At 62.9% G+C, this 20,408-nt stretch overlaps 1 protein-coding gene across 6 annotated transcripts; it reads right to left on the reverse strand.

The window, feature by feature from the left end:
- Nucleotides 1–4,583: 4,583 nt before the first annotated feature.
- SEPTIN4 (septin 4) lies at nt 4,584–18,600 on the reverse strand. 6 transcript variants are annotated; one of them, XM_049803793.1, is made up of 15 exons: nt 16,225–16,862; nt 15,463–15,756; nt 14,750–14,864; nt 13,198–13,320; nt 12,663–12,962; nt 12,330–12,423; nt 12,126–12,212; nt 11,114–11,237; nt 10,780–10,914; nt 10,568–10,685; nt 10,098–10,199; nt 9,540–9,636; nt 9,232–9,394; nt 6,748–6,847; nt 4,584–6,448 (listed from the first exon to the last, which is right to left on the reverse strand). In XM_049803793.1, exons 2-15 carry the CDS (start codon nt 15,633–15,635, stop codon nt 6,389–6,391), a joined length of 1,791 nt encoding a protein of 596 aa, XP_049659750.1. In that variant the 5' UTR covers nt 15,636–15,756; nt 16,225–16,862; the 3' UTR covers nt 4,584–6,388. The 6 variants fall into 6 exon arrangements, with proteins under 6 accessions (XP_049659750.1, XP_049659749.1, XP_049659751.1 ...); XM_049803792.1 differs by lacking the exon at nt 16,225–16,862 and having other exon boundaries at nt 15,463–16,034; XM_049803794.1 differs by lacking the exon at nt 16,225–16,862 and having other exon boundaries at nt 14,774–14,864; nt 15,463–16,033.
- Between the last annotated feature and the right edge of the window lie 1,808 nt (nt 18,601–20,408).

Below are 20,408 nucleotides of genomic sequence, written 5' to 3' on the forward strand. Positions count from 1 at the left end.
CAATGGCATGCAATAGCATAGGGGTTTCAGGTCTACTGAAATCATCAAGTTGTGAGTGGAGGATACAAAGGCTATCTGCTTCATCATGAGCATTCGCTGAATGCATTCAGACACAGCATCCCAAATCTTCATCACATCTGCAAGGCAAGGGGAAGGCATGTCATCTCGCCAGCCAGCAGCTCACAGCCACGCACCTGCTCCCGACAGAGCAGGCAGCGCTGCATGCAGTCATACTGACGGCTGCTGCCTTACCCAGACCCCAGAGAGGCAGTGGTGGGAATGGATGTGACAAGTGGCGAAGAGGCACAAGAGAGAGTGGGAAGAAACCAGAGGCAGTGCCTTGGTTTCTGGATTAAAACCCAGCCAGCCACGGGTGCACCAGGAAGGCAGCCGTAGGGTCAGGAACAGCACTCGGGCATCCTTCTGCCAAAGTGACCCCTGAGCCATATGGGACCTCCCTGCCTGGGGCAACCTGCCGGCAATGGGCAGGGAAGCGGCGTGGGGCACAGTAGGGCACTGCCCCCACGCCACGGAGACCATGGGGCAGGAGACCCACACAGGGGGGGGCCCCAAGCTGGGGTTCGCCCCATGCACACATCCCCAAATGCTGGAAAAAAGAGGTGGGGCTGCACAGGGCCCACCGATAGGGGAAAATATAATAAATAATATAAGGAATAAATGAATAAATACGGGGAAGGGAAGGAAAGGAAGGTCTGATGCCAGTTGGGGTTTCACTAGGTGGCAGGCATGGGGTGGCACAGCCCAGGGAAGGAAGGGAGAGATTTCCTTTTCTGCCCTGAGAAACCCTTACTTCCTTCCACCACAATTGCTGCCAAAGGCTCGACAGGAGCTCCAGCGCAGATGTCTGCAGCCAGTGCTGGCGCTGGCGAGAAACCTAAAATAGGACATTGGAGAATTTGCATTGGAGCATTCACCACGTGGAAATATCTCTGCCCAGGGAAGGCTGGGTTTGAGTGGGTTTGGGGCTTTTTATTTTTAAAGATGTGATCAAAATCACATGGAATGAAGCACCATGAAGGGTAGGCACAGGCTGCGACTGTCACCAGAGCCTCAGCACTGGGTTTTATCCTCCAGTGAGAAGGGGCATCAGGCTAAATCAGCCAGTTTGGGGCCAAAACAAGAGGCTCTGTTGGCTCTTTTGGGAAGGGAGGTGCAGGCAGGGCCACCAATGCGGGAGTCTGTCTTGGAGTGCTGGGAGCTGCAAGGGTAGGATTCAGGAGGAGGCAGGTTCACGCATCCTAGCCTTTGGGGCAAGAGCTGCTTCCACCCAAGGAAGCACAAACATTTTCCATTTCCGTGTTGATATTAAGAGGGTTAATGTTTGTGATGGTGATGTTTGGCCCGATAAATAGCCTATATTGGCATCACTAGCCACAGGTGGGTTTCAGGATCTTTGTAAAATGAAGGAGAGAGCAAGGTGGGACTGAGGCAGCGCTGGTAAAGGAGGGAAGGACCCCATGGGGGGCATTTCCTGCCCCAGCTCCAACCCACAGCAAGGGGAGAAGGTGGATGGGGCTGGCAGCTCCCCACAAGGCAGCTTTTCTCCATAGCAGAGGTGTCCCAGCCCTCAGACCATTTTGGTGGCCTCCTCTGGACCCGCTCTAGCAGGTCCATGTGTATCTTGTGCTGGGGACCCCAGAGCTGGTTGCAGTGCTCTGGGGGATTCTGAGGAGAGCGGAGCAGAGGGGGAGCATCCCCTCCCTCGACCTGCTGGCCACGCTGCTGGTGATGCAGCCCAGGAGCCGCCTGGCTTTCTGGGCTGCAAGCCCACATTGCCAGCTCATGTCCCATTTTGCACCCACCAGTATCCCCCAGTCCTTCTCCACAGGGTGATCTCCATCCATCCATCCATGCCCCAGTCTGTGCTGGTTCTGGGGATTGCCCTGGCCCAGGTGCAGGACCTTGCACTTGACCTGGTTGAACTTCATGAGATTCACATGGACCCACTCCTCCAGCTTGTCCAGGTCCCTCTGGATGCCACCCCTTCCCTCCAGCGTATCGACTGCACCGCTCAGCTTGGTAGAGAACCAAAACTGGTATGTCTTGGGTGATGCAGAGACCAGAGAAACACGGAGCCTGGCCTTAGCTCTCTGCCAAGGACATCTGGAGCACCCCTCTGAAGTGCTTCAGCCACTTTAGCAGAGAAAAATAACACAACCACACACTCGACAGGCTTTTGCCATCCACATGGGGATAAATGACGGCAGAGGGATGGGTGTAGCTCTCACTCAGGAGCTCCCTGGCTCTGACCTCAACATCTGAGAGAAATACTGATGGAAGTATTTTGTGCTCTGTGATTCAGGTCATCTGAAGAACACAAGCAAGGAGGAGAGTGACTGCCAAAACCTCCGTGCTGGCCTGACCAGCTCGATCTTACCTCCTGAAGGAGGCAGCTGGCGCTTGTCCCAGCCTGGCCATGCCGCAGGTGACCAGAAGCAGCCGAGGAAGCAGCTGAAAGCAGAGCCCCTTTCTGGGCTCCCTTCCCTGTGAGACCACGGAGCGGGGTTCCATCCATGGGGAAGACGGGAACAAAGCCTGTCCGAGCTCTCCCTGCCCTTGCAGGCAGTTCTGCCGCATGGGGAGCAGAGCAAGGAGCAGAGGGGTCTGGATGGCCCCGGAGGGGCTTGGAGCAGACACAGAAACGTGGGGATGGTCTTGGAGGCAGCAAGCAGAGGGGTCCAGAGAAGATCCAGGCACATATGGGGAGGGGGAAGGGGATCGGAGGGTGTAGGGGGTGTCACACGGGGGAGTGGGTGAGAACAGAGGGACCAGAGCTGAGCTGAAGGTGCTCGGTGGGGGGGTAGACCTGTTCGAGCATGGGGAGCAGTGGGGGTGGAACCAGATAGGAGAAAAGCCCTGCAGAGGGGAAGAGAGCTGGCTGGGGTATGGGGGTAAAGAGGAATGGGGGGCACCTGGGCAGGGCCAGGCAGGGATATGAGAGGGTGGTGGGGTGAGTGCCAGTAGAGGGGAGCACAGGAGTTGATGATATTTAGAATCAGAGGGACTGGAGGGAGGATGTGCTGAGGAAGAGGGATGGGGAGAAATTACAGTGCACAGAAGGGGGCCATAAAGGACTGGGGGTGCCCCCAGAGTGGGAAGGCTGGTTTTCCAGTCATTCCCCCCCTCCACCACAGGCTTCCTACCCATGGGGTGGATGGCAGGGAGCACAGGGTGCTCTGCTCAGCAAACAAACTGGGGCCAGCTGTGGGTGGCCCCAGCACCCACCATCCCAGGGTGGCAAGCGAGGCCATAGCAGCAGCAGGTCCCACCCCCATCCAGTGGAAATAAAACACCACCTAAGGGGAAGGCAGGAAACCCCACAAGCAGGTGAACAGGCAGAGAGGACAGGGCTGGGCCAAGCACACCCACAGTACAGAGGCTGCTGGGCTTAAATAGGGTGTCAAGGGTGTGGGTGGGGCCCAGGTGAGGGTGCTCAGGTTGATTAAGGCACCAGGGACAGGGACGTACATGGATGGATGGCATGGCATGGGCATTTGTTTCCCCCAGCATGCCACAGCCCAGCCCCGCAGGGTGCAGACAGACATGTACAGCCCTGTACCATGTGCATGATGGCTGCTGCTGGGTGTCATGGCAGGGGGCACAGGATCACCCCAACACCCTGCCCTGGGCTAGGGCCAAGCCTGCATGAGTGTGGGTGCCCTCCCAAACTGCCGGCTCCCTGCTCCTGTGCACCCCTCCACACTCCACCTGCTGCCACCCCCCTCCCAGACCCAGCAGGGCTGGGCTGTGCCAGGATCTGCTGGTTCACAGCAGGATTTGGGGGGCCCAGGGAAAGCCATCGAGCACCCCCACCCTGTGCTGGACTGGGCACTGTAGGGAGGATAGCAGGGTGCAAGGGGGGTTGCAGGGGAGGGTAGCAGGGTGCAGGGAGGGATAAGGGGGTGCAAGTGAATGATGCCCAGTGGAAGGCAGGTAGAGACACAGCCCACCCCTCCTACCCCTTCACCCCACCAGCTCCTGGTGAAGCCAAACTGAGATAACGGGGCATTGGTACTCGCAGGGGAGGCCCAGCCACACCAAGTGCCCACAGTGTCTGTCAGCAGGCTCACCCCACTGGAGGGGTGGGTGAGGATGCCCAGGGACAGCATGTGGAGGGCAATTCCATCCCCTGGCTCAGGCTGTCTGCTCTGTCCCCGCCAGTTCTCATCATGGCCCCAGAACCAACAGCACCTGGGGCCATGGGATCCCAAGGCAGCATGTGAGAGGGGGACCAGCCAGTAGCAGGCAGGGGGGACCTCATCCTTGTGTCCCCCCATCCCCAGAGCTGGGTCCCACGGGGCTCTCCCACCCTACCCTAAGCTGGGTGTCCCTGTGGATGTAGCACAAACACCCCAATATCCATTTTGAGCCTTTGCCAGGGAAACAGGAGCCAGGAGCAGGTGGCCACGGGGCCGACCACTGTTGGCCCTGTCCTCGCCTGCCCAGGGATGTGGGGTACCCACCGTCCGTGCAGAAGTGACTCGGGGTTGCAGACAAGCCAGGTCAGCCGTATTTATTGAGAACAGTTGTGGAGGGATAAAAATATTTCCACTAGCTCTATAAGAATTTATAAACCTATACTCTGCTTATCCTTTAATAAATGCCTCTATGACCATCATGCGAAGGTAGGTACTTCTGTAAGAAAATAGCAAGATTAAAAAAAGGAAAGCGCTAATACACCCTGTGGGGTCCTGCCCGTGGGGTCCCTGCCCATGGGGGCCAAGGGACCCTCCGGCTGGCATGGGGACACTGTGGCACATGCCAGACGCTGCCCCAGCACCCTGCAGCACCCACCCTGAGCCTCGGCCGGGCGCAGCCCCCATCAGCCAAGCTGCCTGGATGCAAATCCCTTGCCCAGGGATGAACCCACACAGGGAACCCCAGCTCGGGTGGCCCTGCTGGGGAGGGGATGTGTCCCCATGCCAGCGAGCTCCCAGTGATCCCACTGCTGCCAGTTCTGTCTCCACCCTGCAGCTTTGCCATCCCCTTTCGTCTTTCCCTGTACCCAGAGGGGAGTGTTCGGGTCCATCTCCCCAGGGATGCCCTGCGGCCGCTGCCTGGGGAGATGCAGGCCAGGGCTTGCCCCAGGGACACACAGTGGTGCTTTTCCAGGAAGCAACGCAGATGGGGAGATCTTGGAGGGACACAACAGTGCTCAGCAGGGCAGCAACAGGTATAGGGACTTCCTGGGGGGGACACAGGCACACGACATAGTACTCTGCAGGAAAGCAACACAAAGGGACAGCCTGGGGGGAACGATACACTGCAGTGCTCTGCAGGGCAGCAACACCAATGGGGACATCATGGGGGAATATGGGGACACACAGCAGTGCTTTGCTGGGAAGCAACATGGATGGGGACATCCTTGGGACACACACAGTGATGCTCTGCCAGGAAGCAGCAGGGACAGGGCCATCTTGGGGACACAGAGGGACACCACAGACAAGCAAGTGGCACCAGGAGCCGAAACACCAGCAAGAGACGATGCTGTTGCCGCGAGTCAGGAAGCACTGCAGGTGCAAGAAAGTCATTATTGCATTACAGGGCCAATAGCCAGGGGGGCAGGCTGGGGACCCAGCCTCTGATTCGGGCTTCAAGGGACTTTCTCTGGGGACTGTGATTCCCCAATACTCCCCATGCCCTGGCCCTCCCCACCGCCTGGGGACATGGGGCGCTCCTGAGGGATGACGCTGGGTGGGGACAGGGTCCCTGCCAAGGACACAGGGCTGGACACATTCAGTCCCTCCTTGTACCGGTGCTGGCATGGAGGCAGCCAAGGGTCTGAGTGTCAGCTGCCACACTGGCCAGGATGGCAGCTGCCCCTCCATCCCCTTGGTCACCTGAGGTCCCCAGGCACTGCTGTCCCTCCATGCCAGCCAAGGCCGGGGGGGGAAACAACCCTGTCCCCCACAGCAGGGCAGCTGGGGCTTTGGGGGGGCTGGGACCAGTCCCTGCCTTTCGTCTTCCCTTAAGCCAGGGCCAAGCTGAGTGTACAGACTGTAAGCAGGCAGCCCAAGGTGACACAGGGACAAGGGACACGACCTGGGGAGCAGGCTGGCCGGTGGCCCTCCCCAGAGCTGCAGGGGAAACGGGGAAAGCCAAAGCTCAGGGGACAAAGCTGTCCCCAGCCTGGGGCAGGGCCAGGGCAGCAATCTGGCTGGGACAGGGGACCCCCAGGCTGGGTGCCCTGTCTCCTAGCTGTCCCCATGGGATGGGCGCTGGCTGGTTGGATAAGGCGATACCGCAGCAGCTTAAGGTGGCGGGTGCGGTGTTGGTACCAAGTCTCGCAGTGGGGCTGGGGCAGGATGGAGCGTGATGTAAACACTTCTGATCTGGGCCGGTGAGGAGGAGGAGGAGGAAAAAGGGGCTAGTGCGAGTCCTTCATCTGCTTCTGGATCTTCTGGAGCATCTCTTGCATCCGCCGCAGCTGGAAGGGAGCAGAGCAGGGATCACGGAGGGGTGCTGGCACCCCCCAGCCATGCCAGCTCCCTTGCAAACGTATTTGAGTCAAACACCCCAGGCAGATTGGGATCACCAAGAACAGTGGGCGGAGTAGGGGGGGAACCATCTGATGCCCCTCCAACACCTCCTCACCGTGGCCTAAGGGGCAGCAGCTGCTGGGATGCTGCAGGAAGGGTGGCCTCTCACAGCTGTGCCATTGCTGGGGCTGGGGACATGGCGGGGAGACTGGGGGCAGGGGGGGACTCAGCCTTCCCCTACACTCACCTCCTCATCCTTCTCCCGGATGAGCTTCTCCGTCTCTGCGTCTGGCACCGGGGGGATGACAGGGATGGGGAAATCCGTCCCACTCTCTCGCGTCAACTTGCTGTGGGCAGAGAGGAGGTGAGGGTGCTGCCACAGCCCTCCCAGCCCCCCATGGGGACATTCCCCCATGGGTGCCTGCAGGCCTGGATACCCCGAACCTTGCAGATACCCACCACCTGCCTGCACAGACAATGAGCCCCCCTGGCCAGGGCTGCACTCAGCCCTTTTTCCAGTGGGGGGAAACATGGGCAGCTCCAAGCATCCCCCCAAAACCCAGCACCCCCAACCTGCTTCAAACCAGCTTGGGGGGACCCAAGGAGGCACCACCACAACAAGGGGTGCCAGGGACCCCCCCAGAGCACAGAGCTCTGCCCGAGTGCTTCAAGCTAGGGTCAGGCTCTCCTTGCCCAATATTTTCTCTGCTGCTTTAAAACATCTTAAACTCGGCATCTCTCTTCTCTCCCACAGCCACAGCCCCACTGCAGGATGGGCTCCCTGAGCACCCCACAGCCCATCCAGCCCCAGGGATGCTCTGCACCCCTTTTCCCGAGCATCAGCTCCCATTCAAGCCCATCCCTACTGGAGGGAGCTGTGAGCGTCCACCTGGGGCCACCCCACCACACAGGACTACAGCCAGCCGAATCGATGGCTTCTCCCATGCCAACGGCTATGGGGAGGGACCAGCAATCCCAGCCGGGTCCCTGTGGATGCCACGTGCTACCCCAGTGGGTGACGACATGGCTGGGACACTGCCAACGCGGCTGGCAGGGGTCACGCGTGCTGCCACGTGCCACCGCCACGTGCCACCCGCCGGTGCAGCCCCTCCGCATGCAAAGGGGTGATGGACATGGCGGATGTTGCACGGGCGGGCTGGGCCCCCCCTGCCACGTGGGGTCCATTGTGATGAGGGGGCTGTGCCAGCATGCCACAGCAAGGATATGGGTTTTGGCCATGTTTTGAGCTGCTTTGGAAGTCACTGCCTGTTGTCACGACTCCTCGCCATGGGAGGACCCAGGGGAGAGCACGTCAAGCTCCTTCTATCCCTGGCAGCAAGACAAGGTTTGAGCCAGGCACTGGCAATGGGGCAAGCAGTTTCACCAGCCCAGGAAAACCTGCCTCCCTAGAAAAGGCAGCAGGCCTGCCTACTGCTGCTTCCTGCACCCCAAAAATCACATTCCCCCTGGGATGGCAGCAGGATAGGGGTGCCAGCCTGCAGCCCTTTGTTTGGGCAACTTTTGGCTGGGAAAAACTAGGTGCGACCAAACAGTGACATGTCCCCCCAACCACACCTTGCCTGGGTGAGCTGGGGTGATGTTACCAGCACATAGCATCCTCCAGGCACTGCTGGTGGTGTCGGCACCCCAAGGGCAACTTGCGTGGGCAACAGGTGGGTGGCCACAGGGCCAGCTCTCCCCGAGATCGGCTGCCTGGCCCTTGCGTGGGCACAGAAGGACCAAGACAGCGTTGGGTACCAGCAAGTACTTTATATAGGGACCAGGGGGATGGGCAGGGAGAGGAGGGCAGCGGGGGCCCAATGTGGCCCCGGCTGGATCCTGGCTCAGTCGGTAGAGCAGTCGGCACAGCACAGCCTCAGCACGGAGGGATGCCGCCTTCTCCGGTGGCACATATGGAGACACCATCTTAGAAGTACCTATAGTCCTCGCCAGCCCCTCCCAATGGCACTGCTGCTTCAGCCCCCCATGACCCACTTGCTCCCACACCACTCCAGCACCCTGGCTAGAGGGTCCCACCGGGGACCCTGCTTTGGGGGGCTCCCTGCAGCATCTTGGGGTGGCTAAAGGGTATGCGAGTGCCATGAATCCAGCTGGTACCGGTGGCAAAGCCCCAGCACCGTGTGCTTGCTTGGCTCCTGCTCCAGCCCCTAAGCCTGCAGGGAGCATCCCCCTAGATGCTAGAGCATGCACTGCTAGAGCATCTCCCCCAGTCCTGGGGGGACGCAGAGTCCCCTTGACTGCTGGAGCATCCCCACTGAGACAGACCCAGCCCAGCAGGACTCAAAGGTCCCCCTCACTGCTGGAGCATTGCCCCCCAGCTGGCCCCAGGGGGATGCAGGGTCCCCTTCACTGCCAGAGCATTTCCCCCCACCCTGCCAGACAGCATCAGCCCTGGGGGGACACCATGTCCCCATCACTGCTTAAGCCTCCCCCCCTAAGACAGACCCAGCCTTGGGTCCCCTTGCTGCCAGAGCATCCCCTCCCAGCCAGCCCCAGCCCAACGGCATGGGTAGGGCTGCCCACTGCACCAGGGCACCCCACCATGCTGCCAAGGATTCTTTGCCCAGCCCACCATGATGCCTGGCATGGACCCACAGACAACCCCAACCCCGTGAGATCACCACTTGCAATGGGCTGGGGTCACCCCTAAGAGAGGAGATGGTCCCTCCCCCGCCCCCTTCAGCCTGGCACCCCACTCCCAGTCCCATACTTGCGGTTCCTCTCCTTCACCACCATGCGGGTCATGCTCTGGATGCACTGCGTGCGGTAGTTCTCATAGTGGGTCTCCCGCGTCACGTCCTTGAGGTCCTGCATGTGGGTCCTCACCAGCATTGTCCGCAGCTTCACGAAGTCACAGTGGGATGGGTTCTCCACTGCAGGGGAGCCTGGGGTCAGGAGGCCACAGCCAGCCCCCCCAGCCCCCTAAGCACCCCCAGGCTGAGCAGCGTGGAGATGGAGCACGTGATGTCCCCATCCCCTCAGGACTGGTGGGATGCTGGCGACACAGCCCAGCATTACCTTCCACGATGCCCCAGGGGTAGAGGCGCCCACGGACACGCCGGCCTTTGGCCTCTACAACCGTGTTGCTGCCGATGACGGCGAAGGGGATGCTCTCCTGTAAGAGGACGGCAGGGGTTAGCAGGGCTCGGTCTTGCCCGCTGTGGCCCACATCCTTCCACGCACATCTCTTCAGCCACATCCAGCACCCATTTACCAAGATACCCAGGAGCCCTGGCTATGGAGCACCCCAGGTGGGACAGCAGCAGTCATGGCATGGGTTTCTCCACCCCAGCCCCATCCCACCAAGCTGCAGGTGGCACCTGTGGGGTCTTGGTGATATGCCTGGGTAGTGCAATAGGTACTAACCCCACCATCCTGGGGCTGCCAGAGGGCTTGCGTGACCCCAAAGAGTCCCAAGGGTACCCCAGAATGAGATGTCCTCCCAGCCATGGGGTTCTGCACCCCCCCCCCTCCCCCCCCCCAAGGATGGAGCTGTAGGAGCCCGATCCTTTGCAGGGGGGGTGGACTAGATGAGCTTTAAAGGTCCCTTCCAACCCAAACTATGCTATGACCCACCTTCAGTGCCTGGTCCTGCAGCTTGAACTCCTCATCCTCATCCGAGTCACACTCGGGGAACTGGTAGATGCGGATGCCATAGTGGTCGATCTCCTCCCGGATCTGGAGGCAGACAGCCCTGCTGAGGGCACAGTTCTGGCCCTCGGAAAAGGGGTGGGAAGCACCACACAGCGCCAGTCTCCCCCAAGGACCCACAAAACCCTATCCCCTGCAGGAGCCCCTGAGACTAGATGTCATGACCCCCCCCCCGCACCCTTCCAGCCCCTAGCTGAGCACCAGGGAGACATGTCCTTGGTGGCCACATGGGCAACATGGTCCTCTACAGTGCTGTGAGCACGGAGGATGCTCCATGGCAAAGTCCAGGCAGGGGTTGGAGAGAGCCCCCAGCCGAGCAGGGACCCCAGCCCCAGGGCACCCCCATCACCAGGGACCCACTGAGATGGCTTCAGGCTGTGCCAACCTCCCCGTACTTTGTTCTTCATGCGCTCCACCTCGGCAGGGGTCAGGGTGTCAGCCTTAGCCAGCACTGGCACGATGTTCACCCGCTGGTGCAGGGCTCTCATGAACTCCACGTCCAGGGGCCGGAGGCTGTGGGGGAAGGCCAGTGAGCACCATCCCACCAAGCCCCTTCCCCAGCCCCCCCCACCCCCAGCCCAGCAGCACAGGCAGGGGCTGCCCATACCCGTGGCCAAAGGGAGAGATGAAGTAGATGCAGCAGTGGACGCGGTTGTCCTGGATGTTCTTCCGGTTGAGGCCACTTTCGTCACGGAAATACTGCTCGAACTGCTGGTCGATGTAGTCGGCCACTGGCTTCCAGCTGCGGGTACAGGGAGGCAACTCTCTGAGTCCCCTGTGGGACCCTCAGCCTTTCCCTGGACCCTCAGCTCAACACTTCCCATGGCTCAGCGTCGCAGCCCAAGGAGCCATGGGCATCCCACCCTCAGAGCCACTGGCACCCACGGTGGTGCTGTCCGACCCTAGGGAGACACTCCCCCCACCCCCTCCCTGGGACGCACCACTCAGTGTTGTTGACAGCATCACCAAAGCCCGGCGTGTCCACAATGGTCAGGCGCAGCTTGACACCCTTCTCCTCGATGTCCACCACGTGCTTGGTGATCTCCACCGTCTGCGTGATGCGCTCTGCAGCGGCAAGAGACATGTCGACAGGGAGGGGGAGCACCCCGGGCGAGAGGTGATGCGGGTGACATGGGGAGATGCTGCAGCCCCTGGCTGTCACCCCCCACCCTGGGGGGCTGGGGTGGCTTTGCAGGATCAGGCCCAACATCTGCCAGGGTCCAGGACCAAGAGATGATGCTCCATGCCATGGCCTCCCACATCCACATGGATGTGCACCCATCCCTCAGTGGCTGTGCCACTGCCACCCAGTGACAGCCCGGCTCCAGCAGCACAGGGGTCTGCTGGGGCCAGGCATCACTGTGGGAGCATTTTTGGCTCCCTGTACCCCCACACGTGACCCCACGGCTCCAGGACTGCACATGCCCCTTTATGCCCATGACCCCTCCATGTCCCTGCAACCCCAAGGATGCTCCAGTTGCATTGTGTGCATGTGGCCACACACGTTTTGGCTTTCACTCCAAGCAACGGAAATAAATCAAACAACCGCCTCAAAACAAATCAAGCAACCGCCTCGAACCCCTGGGGATTTGGGCAAGTTTGGGCGATTTTAATTCAAAAACTGGCTGCAGCTGAACCAGCACTGTGCCCTGGACCCCGACTGACCCCAGCCTCCTGGATTTGCTGTGGCTCCAGCCTATCCCCAACAAGCTTGTTTTCCCAGTGGGGACAAAGCCCCCACGGGGGGTCCCCATGCTGAGCTGGGGGGGAGGTCCTCGCTGCCTTGGAGCAGTGCCCAGTGCCAGCAGGCAACTGGCAACATGCCACAAGCAGCTTCAGAGACCCAGAGGAGCCCAGCTGGGCAGGGACAGGGGCTGCAGCCCCTGGGGATGGCAGAGGGTGCTGCCATCACCGCCGGATACCCCACCACTGGGACTGTCATACCCCCCTCACCTTCGGCGTTCAGCAGCTTGCGGTCTCTGTACATGTCCGTCAGGAAGAGGCTGTTGACCAGGGTGGACTTGCCCAGCCCGGATTCCCCTGGGATATGGGGACAAGGGTGAGGGGCAGCAGCCGGTACACACCCCCCCCGGCTCCATGGCTTTTGGGATCCAGAGTGGGATCAGTATCCCCCATGCCAGGCTCACTCCCCCGTACCTGCCACCATGAGGGTGAAGTCGAAGCCCTTCTTCACTGACTTCCGATGGACCTGGTTGGGCAGTGTGGCAAAGCCCACGTACTCCTTGTCATCCTGCAGGCAGAGGGGATGTGGGACAGGGGATGCCACCATCCCACCCCCCACCATCCTGGTGGGCCACCCCCTTGTCGTGTCCCCCTCCAGCCCCCAAGGGGTCCCCCAGGTTGGAGCACCTCAGGATGCGGCCATGCCTGCCCAAACCCCTTGGGTTTGGAGGGTGGGACCATCCTCCACCGTGGGTCCTGCAGCCCCTCACCCAATGTCCCCCCACTCCCTGCGGATGCATCCTGCACCTCAGAAGAGTCGTAGGGGTCCAGCTGCCCCCAGGGGCTCCGTGGGCGGTTGGGGCTGGGGGATGGGGGGGCAGCGATGTGCTGCTGGAGATCCAAAGGCCGAGACCGGGAGAAGATCCTGGCGTCCCTCTCGTCCGCAGGTTCGTCAGGGGGAACCCTTCCCACGCCACAGAGGGGGTGGCCGGGCTCCCGCCAGCTCTCCGGGGGCTCCACCTTCCTGGGGCTGTCGGCCGGTGGACAATCCCGCAGGAGCTGGGTCAGCTCAGCCTCCTCTGAGTCCTCCTTCAGGAAACGCTTTATCTGGGGATCAAGGGAGGAGATGACACCAATGGTGGCAGTGCCAGCCTGAGGTGGCATCAACCATCTTGGCATCATGAGCACCCAAGCTACAGCAGCCAGACACATGCACCCCAAGGATGGCAGGGATGGGAGGAGAGGGGGGACACAGCTACCCCAGGGGACCAGCCACCACCCTGGGGACAGCCATGGGATGGCAGCGGGGACAGCCACGGTCCCATGCACCCCAGGAGCTTACAGCTTGCGGCGTGGGGACAGCAGCCAGCTCCTGGCACTCCAGGGGACAGGAACCTTCCCCCTGAGCACCCCACTGCTCCTTGAGGTCTTCTGGGGTAGCCAGGGCCCCCAAGCACCCCATGGCCTGCCAGGAGGACAGGGAGGGGGTGCCAGGAGGGAGGGAGAAACACCAAGAAGAGATGAACAGCAGCGGCAAAGGAGTTGGCAGGGGGGCCAGACCCAGGGGGGAGGCAGACCGTGGGCAGGAGTCTGCCTGTGACCCCCTGCCTGCTCGCTCGCAGGGTCTCGGCGTGGACGATGGCACAAGGGGCTCCCACCGCTGCAGTCCCAGGGGACAGCCAGGGCAGGGGACCTGACCCACAGCCGTCACCAACCCCACATGCAAAGGGCTTGGGGCAATACAACCTGTCACGCAAAGGGGCCACGAACCCCATGGCCATGCTCAGGCCGTGTCCTCACACGCACCGGGACACCGACACCCCCTTGGCCTGGCTCTCCCCATCCTGGAGCTGGTGCGGGCAGCAGCCCCAGGCAGGGGCTGGGGGGGGGCCAGACACAGCAGCCCCTGAGCTGGTTGGCCCTGTGGGGTGGCGGGGCTGGGACAAGGGACAAGGACGCTGGGACTGGGACGGCTCCACATCCTGTTTACAAGTGCTGGCGGGAGGAGACATGTTCCCAAGAGCACGGCTGGCAGTGGCTCCCATGGGACCAAGCCCTCCTGCCAGCAGGCACCAGGGTCCCCGATGCCTTGCCACAGCAACTGCCAGGATACCCCAACCCCATGGGGAAGGAGACCCCCAAATGGGGGACATACAGGGTCTGGGAGAGCCCCTGACCCTGCAGGCTCACACTTGGGGGTCAGTGCCGCCCCCAGATCAGGGCCTGAAGGCGAGAGCCCTCCATGGGGACATGTGTCCTCCCCCATCCCACGTCCCTGCTCCATCAGTGGGGAGGGCAGCTGTGCCGGCGGCAAGGCGAGATGCACTGAATTAGCGGGCTGGAAACAAGGTCACGGCGCTGTTGGGGCTGTGCGCTCGCACGCCTGCCCCCCACTCCCTGGTAACCCTCTGGCCATCAGCACGGGGGGCCACACACGGTGCCTGGGTGGAGGGGCAGCAGGTGCCCCCATGCTCCTTTCTCCCCCAGCTGATCAAGAGCGTTCTGTGGGTCTGTGTGACCACAGCATCCTCTTCTTCACCGATCTTGACCTGAGGGGGGGGGGGCTCAGCACCAGCCCCCACTGCAGCACAGCCCAGCTGGGGGCTACACAGTGTTGGGAGATGATGCCACCACTACTAAGTGCTCCCAGCCCTGCTGCCACTCCACCCCACAGGGCTCCAGCCCTTTGGGGCTCCACCTCACCCCCCACCCCAGAGAAGCCGATGGTGATGCTGTGGCACGGGAGGGGTTTGCTCCGCATCCCCAGGGATTCTGCAGCAAGTGCATCCCACAGCAAGGCTGTCCCGGAGACAGAGCATTGGCTGTAGCACCTCCCCGCAGCACCAGGGTACTCCGGGTCCCCCCATCCCCACGTGCCCCCTCTCTCGCCCCACCTGGGAGGAAGGCTGCCCCTGTACCTCTTGCCCAGGCTGCAGCTCGGGGCAGGTGGCCATGGCAGAGCCGGCGTCACCCGTGGCTGGGAGAGGATGCCGAGTGGCACCGGCTGCGCTGAGGGATGGGGAGCGGTATTAGCATAACTCCACCCTGGGCAGAGACCTTGGCCCCGGCATCCACCGCACCCAGCAGGCAGGCACGGCCCCTGTGGGTGCTGGGGGCAGGACCAGTGGGGGGGGGGGCACAGGAGGGGAGAGGGAACCCCAGGGCAGAGCAAAGCCCAGCTCCTGCCCAGTTGTCAAGATGTCAAGGACCAGCAAAGCACCATTGGCCGAGGAGGTGGCAAGGCAGGTCCTGGGGGGCTGCATGACCACCACCAGCAGCCCCCCTGGGCTGAGCAGTTTGGCTACAACCCAGGAGGACATGAAGCCTTTGGAAACACCTCCACCCCAGGACAAAAACCTCCTCCACCCCAGTGCACACCAGATCCTCTCCTGCTCCCCACCCTGGAGCAGCTATGCCAGCAGGGCCCGCAGGCTCTCTGAGGGGAGAAACCCAGTTTTCCATGAAAGACTGTTTGAGAACTCAATGCTTTTGTGCCTGACAGTTAAAGCTTCCCCGCACAGCTCCAAGTCACTGCTCTGGCTGGGCCTGATGGGCTCGGCTGGGAAAGACCTGACCCCAGGCTGGGAGAAGCAGGGCTGATGCTCACCACAGGGATCCCTGGGAGAAGCTCCAGCAGTCCTGCCACAGCTTCCCTAGCTCATCCCTGGGGAGGCGAAGGGTTAACAGTGCCCCAAGAGGCAGCAAGGGCACCCGGGCTGGGCTGTCAGTAGCAGGGGTCATCAGGGACCATGATTCACCTTGATGCATGTCGAGATGCATCAGAGCAGCTCAGGCACGCAGCCAGGGTCACTCAGCCGTGGAAGGGCTGCGTTCGCCAGGAAAGCACTAAAAAGCCCTGAAGCATCGGCCAGTGCCAGGACAGGTGCGATGAACCGCAAGCCTGTGGACACAGAGAGGGGCCTGGATGTTTCTGTGCCAGTCCCCAGCATTCCTGGCTCCCAGCCACCCTCCTAGCTCCAGCTCTGGATATCCCCCCCCCCCCCCCCCCCCCCCCAGTTTTGAGGCCACCCAATGCCAGCGGCAGAGACCCTGCTGCCCCCACCTGGCCTCAGCAGTCCCTGCTCAGCCCTGTCCCAGGGGAGCAGTGCCACCATCCCCAGCTGACACCGCACCTCCCTAAGGGAGCTCCCTGACGGCTTTACAGCCCCTTTCCCCTCCCCGTCCCAGCCTGAAGCATCACCCCCCCCCCCACCCCCCCGCCGCACCACCACCCTAGCCAAGCTCTGCACCCCATCAGCGGTGGCCCTCGCGCCCCAAATCCACCCTGCCCGGTGTAGCATAGCTTTCTACAACAACCACCGCTTTCCAACCGTCCCACCCCACACTCCTGACCCGAGTGGGGATTTACCGCAGCGAGAGCTTGGGGCTGTGCCGGTGCCCCCGTAAGCGGATTATACGGCCGGCTGCGCGCGAGCCGGCACTTGGCGCCGGGGCTGTCACCAGCCCGGCAGCTCCAACAAGGTGGCACACGCGCTGCCTCGTCTCTGCCTGTCATGTTGCATCACACCTTCCCCGCGCAGTGACAGGCCGAGGGCGGTGGAAGAGCAGGGCACGGGGGCAGTGGGCAAAGCCTGAGCTGGGAAAACCACCAGCTGCCCATTAGCATCTTCCTGCCTGGCACCACATTCCCATGGGGTGTGTTTTCCCAGCCTGTTTCTGGAGGGAAAAGGAAGGGAACATCCCGGCAAGCGCTGTCCCCACAGCCAGGCTGGCCAAGGCATCCCCAGCCCACCTAAAGGTGACATCCAGATGTGCCACTCGCAGCACAGCACACTCCACTGCAGCATGATGGCTGAGCGTCCCAGGCACAAACACCCTGTCCCAAAGGGATGAACCAACCCCATGTGGGACAAGTGCACGGTGGCCCCTGCCAAAGCCCAGCTCTGCCGGGACCAGCCTGGCTCTCCCCCGGGGCAGCCAGAACCTGTGCTGTGCCTGCTCCAACCTGCCTCCAGATGACGGGATGCTCCCGCTGGCATGCTGCAATTGGAGTTTCTTACCCCCAGCTCTCCCTTCCCACCCTGTCAGCAGTATCCCAGTTGGGAAACTGAGTCTACCAATAGCTTTAACAGGAGCAGGGTGCTGGGCACCGTATGTATGCAGGGACAGGCAGTGGCAGGGGTCCCTGGTCTGGGCAGGGTGTCAGCACTAGGCAGGTGAGCACATGGGATGATAGTCTTTCCAACACATCCCTCAGCGCAGCAGCTCCAGCTCCTTTCCTGCAGGGAATCCTCCAGCTTGAAGGGCCTGCAAGTACCTGTGTGGGGACCCCAAGATGGGACCACGTGCAGTGGCTCCCCACAAGCCAGGAAGCGAGAGTGGGGCCTGTCTGCACTGGAAAGAAGGCACATAGGGACGGGCGAGAAGATCCAGCCCACTAAGAGCCAGGAGCAGAGGTCGAGGGGGACCATTGCTCATCCTGCTTCTCCAGGTGAGTTGTGGACTGCTTTAGGGACAGAGGGATGTGGCACCGGTGTCAGGGGGCACCGGCTCCACCTCTGCGGGTCCTTCTGGATGTGTCCACACCCACCTCCAGCCCCAGCTCACCCCACATCCACGGCCAAGGGAGCCCAGGTCCCCTCCAGTACCCAGCTGTGGCTGTCATCCTCCCCCCGCCAGATGTTTCCAAGCCTGGATCTGTCCATCCCCAAAGCCATGGTTTGGAGCCTTTTGGGAAGGCGCTCGCTGGAGCCGGTTGCGACACACTCCCCAGCCACCCTCCTATCTGGTTTCACTGCGTCCCGCTCTGGAGGAATGTGCCGGTCCTGTTCCCACGGCGGCTGCTGGGGAAGGACGGCCGCAACGGTCCCCGCCAAGGGCAGTTGTCCCAGCGGCCGCAACCCTGGTGCCACGCAAGCCACGGCCACCACCCTCCATCTCCATCTCCATCCCCACCCTGGGCATGGCGAGGGCCTCGGGGTGCCCGCGGGGACGTGGCCCTGACGAGCGGCTCCTGGAGACCTGCCACTACTGTGGAGGGGTGAGGCAGGACGAGTGATGCAGGACAGGCTCCCACCGAGCCGGGAAAGCCGTCGGCGGCTCCAGACCTTGCCGGTAACTGCAGAGACGGCCCCGAATCGCAGCTAGGCTCCGGGCGTGCGCGGCGGTCCCCGCAGGAGGGCCCGGCCAGCCTGGCAGCGCCGCCGGGACCGCAGCCCGGGGGACCTGCCAAAAGCAAGGCTGGGTGACCGATGCTCCCCTCGGAGCCACTCGAGAGCGGCCCCCCCTGCCCACGCAGGGACGCCCCGGGTGTGCCGCAGGTCGTGGGGACACGCAGGTGCCGCTCGGAGGCGGCGGCGCCTTTCCGGGAGGCGCCCGCCCCGATGCCACGGTGAGGGGCGGCGTGCAGCCTGTCCCGTGGTCCCGTCCCCCGCCTCCGCATCTCCCCGGGGCTCGTCCCGGAACGCCGCCAGGCTGCTGCCCGCCGGGACCGGGCAGGTGCTGCCTCACTGCCCGTGCCCCCCCCCCCCCCCTCGCCCCGCTGCGGCACCGGCGGCCCCGGCCCGCTCCGCCCCCGCCGCACCGTCACCTTCACGGAGGGCACCGGGATGCGGGAGCGGGCCCGGCCCCCCGCTGCGGTGCAGCCCGGCCCGGGCACCCCCCCCCCCTCCCCGGCCTTACCATGGCTGCGGCGCCGGGCGCCGTCCGGGAGCGGCGGCTGCCGAGCGGCACGGCCGGGCCCCGCCGCCGGGATTAGCAGAAATAGCAGCCGGCGGGGGCGGGGGCGGCCCGGGGCGGGGCGGGCGGCGGGCGGGGCGGGGGCGGCCGCTCGGCACCACCGGCACCGGGCACCGGCATCAGCAGCCGGCACCGTGCACCGTCCATCGGGACCGGGAGCTGCACACCCGCCCCGGGCACCGGCACTGGAAACGGCACCGGGGCACCGGCATCAGCAGCCAGCGCTGGCACCCGTTACCGGTATAAGCACCCGGCACTGGGCACCGGCACCAGACGCTGTACACCGGGCACCGGCACCGGGCACTGCGCGCTGGACGCGGGGCAGCGGTACAAGGCAGCAGCACTGGGCGCCGGGCGCCGGCGTTGGCACCCGTACCAGGCGTGGGGTATGGGGCACCAGTACCGCGGCCTTGGGACAGGGAACAGGACACCTGCACCGGGTACAGGGCTTTGGCACTGGGCACCAGGTACAGGGCACCAGTACCGGGTATAGGGCACAGGCACTGGGGTACTGGGCAGCAGCACTGGGTGCAGGGCACCAGCACTAGGTACATGGCCTTGGCGCTGGGCACCAGGTACAGGGCACCAGCACAGTGCACCGTGCACCAGTTGCAGGGTCTCAGAGCAGGCAGCGGGTAGTGGGTACAAGGCTCCAGCACCAGATACTGGTGCAGGTGAAAGGGAATGAATGGCTCCAGCACCAGCAAGTGACCTCCTGGCAGCAGGCACCAGTACCGGGCATTGCTTGGCAGGTACAAGGTACCAGGCAGGAGGCACTGGGTGCTAGTCACTGCACACCAGTCACTGTGTGGGAGCACTGGGCACCAGTTAGTGGGTATTGGGTACTGGGAACCATGCACTAGGTACTGAGCACCAGGCAAACGCACTGGCACCACACATCAGGCACAACATGCCGGGTACCAGGGACTGCATTGGGCACCAGAGCCCAGTCTTTCCCAGTGTTCCCCCTGCAAATTCCCAGCCTGCTTCCCCCTCCCAAAGCCTTTCCAGGGTGTGATGCCAGGCAATCCTGCCCACGGCCCTGCCTTGGCTCAGCTGTGGCTGGCTGGTGGGCTGGAAATCTGGCAGGGGAACCAGCAACGCCGCGGGCAGTGTCCCTGTCCCCGTCCTATGCCAGGGGCTGCAGCTCCTTCCCAGGATGCCCCCAGACCCATACTTTCAAGGGCAGCGAGTGCCAGCGGCATGTGGCTGCAACCCCCCTGTCCCCACTGAGGGCAGGGGAGGACACTGGCACAGCCGGCCGGGGCAGCATGGGGTGCTTGTGTTCCTGGCCATGAAAGGGGCCGGTGGAGTCTTGGCTGGTGGTGGCCATTCCCTGCAGTGAGCAGCTGGCAGAGGCTCAGCCATCCCCAAATTTCAGGCTCCCGGTCCAGCTGACCACTGAGGCTGTCCTTGTCCCCCCCAAACGCACCCCATTCTGGGGCAGCAGCAAGGCCACACACATCCCCAGAGCATCCCTGTCGTGGGCAGCTCCTCCCTGCCTCAGTTTCCCCACCCGTAAGACAAAGCCGGTGGTAATTTCCCAGCAGGAAAAGCTGGATCCAGCCCCATACAGACACTCCCACTAAGGCTGAGTGACCCTGCAGGGACCATCTCAGCCTCGTCCCCACCCAGGACTTCATTCCCCCCTCCATGTTACAGGGCCAGGCTGCAGCCAGATGGCTCCGCATTCCTTTTATTCCCATAAATAACCAACGCGGGCTCAACATGGTGTGGGGGAGCCCCAGCAGCCACCCGGCCCCCATCCACCTGGGGCAGTCGGGCAGCAAGCCCGCTCGCCTAGCAGCCCGTCCTCCCCCGCTGCCGGCCAGGGGGCTGCAGGCAGCACGGCAG

This window comes from Accipiter gentilis, chromosome 6 (assembly GCF_929443795.1).
Source record: "Accipiter gentilis chromosome 6, bAccGen1.1, whole genome shotgun sequence".
NCBI lineage: Eukaryota > Metazoa > Chordata > Aves > Accipitriformes > Accipitridae > Astur > Astur gentilis.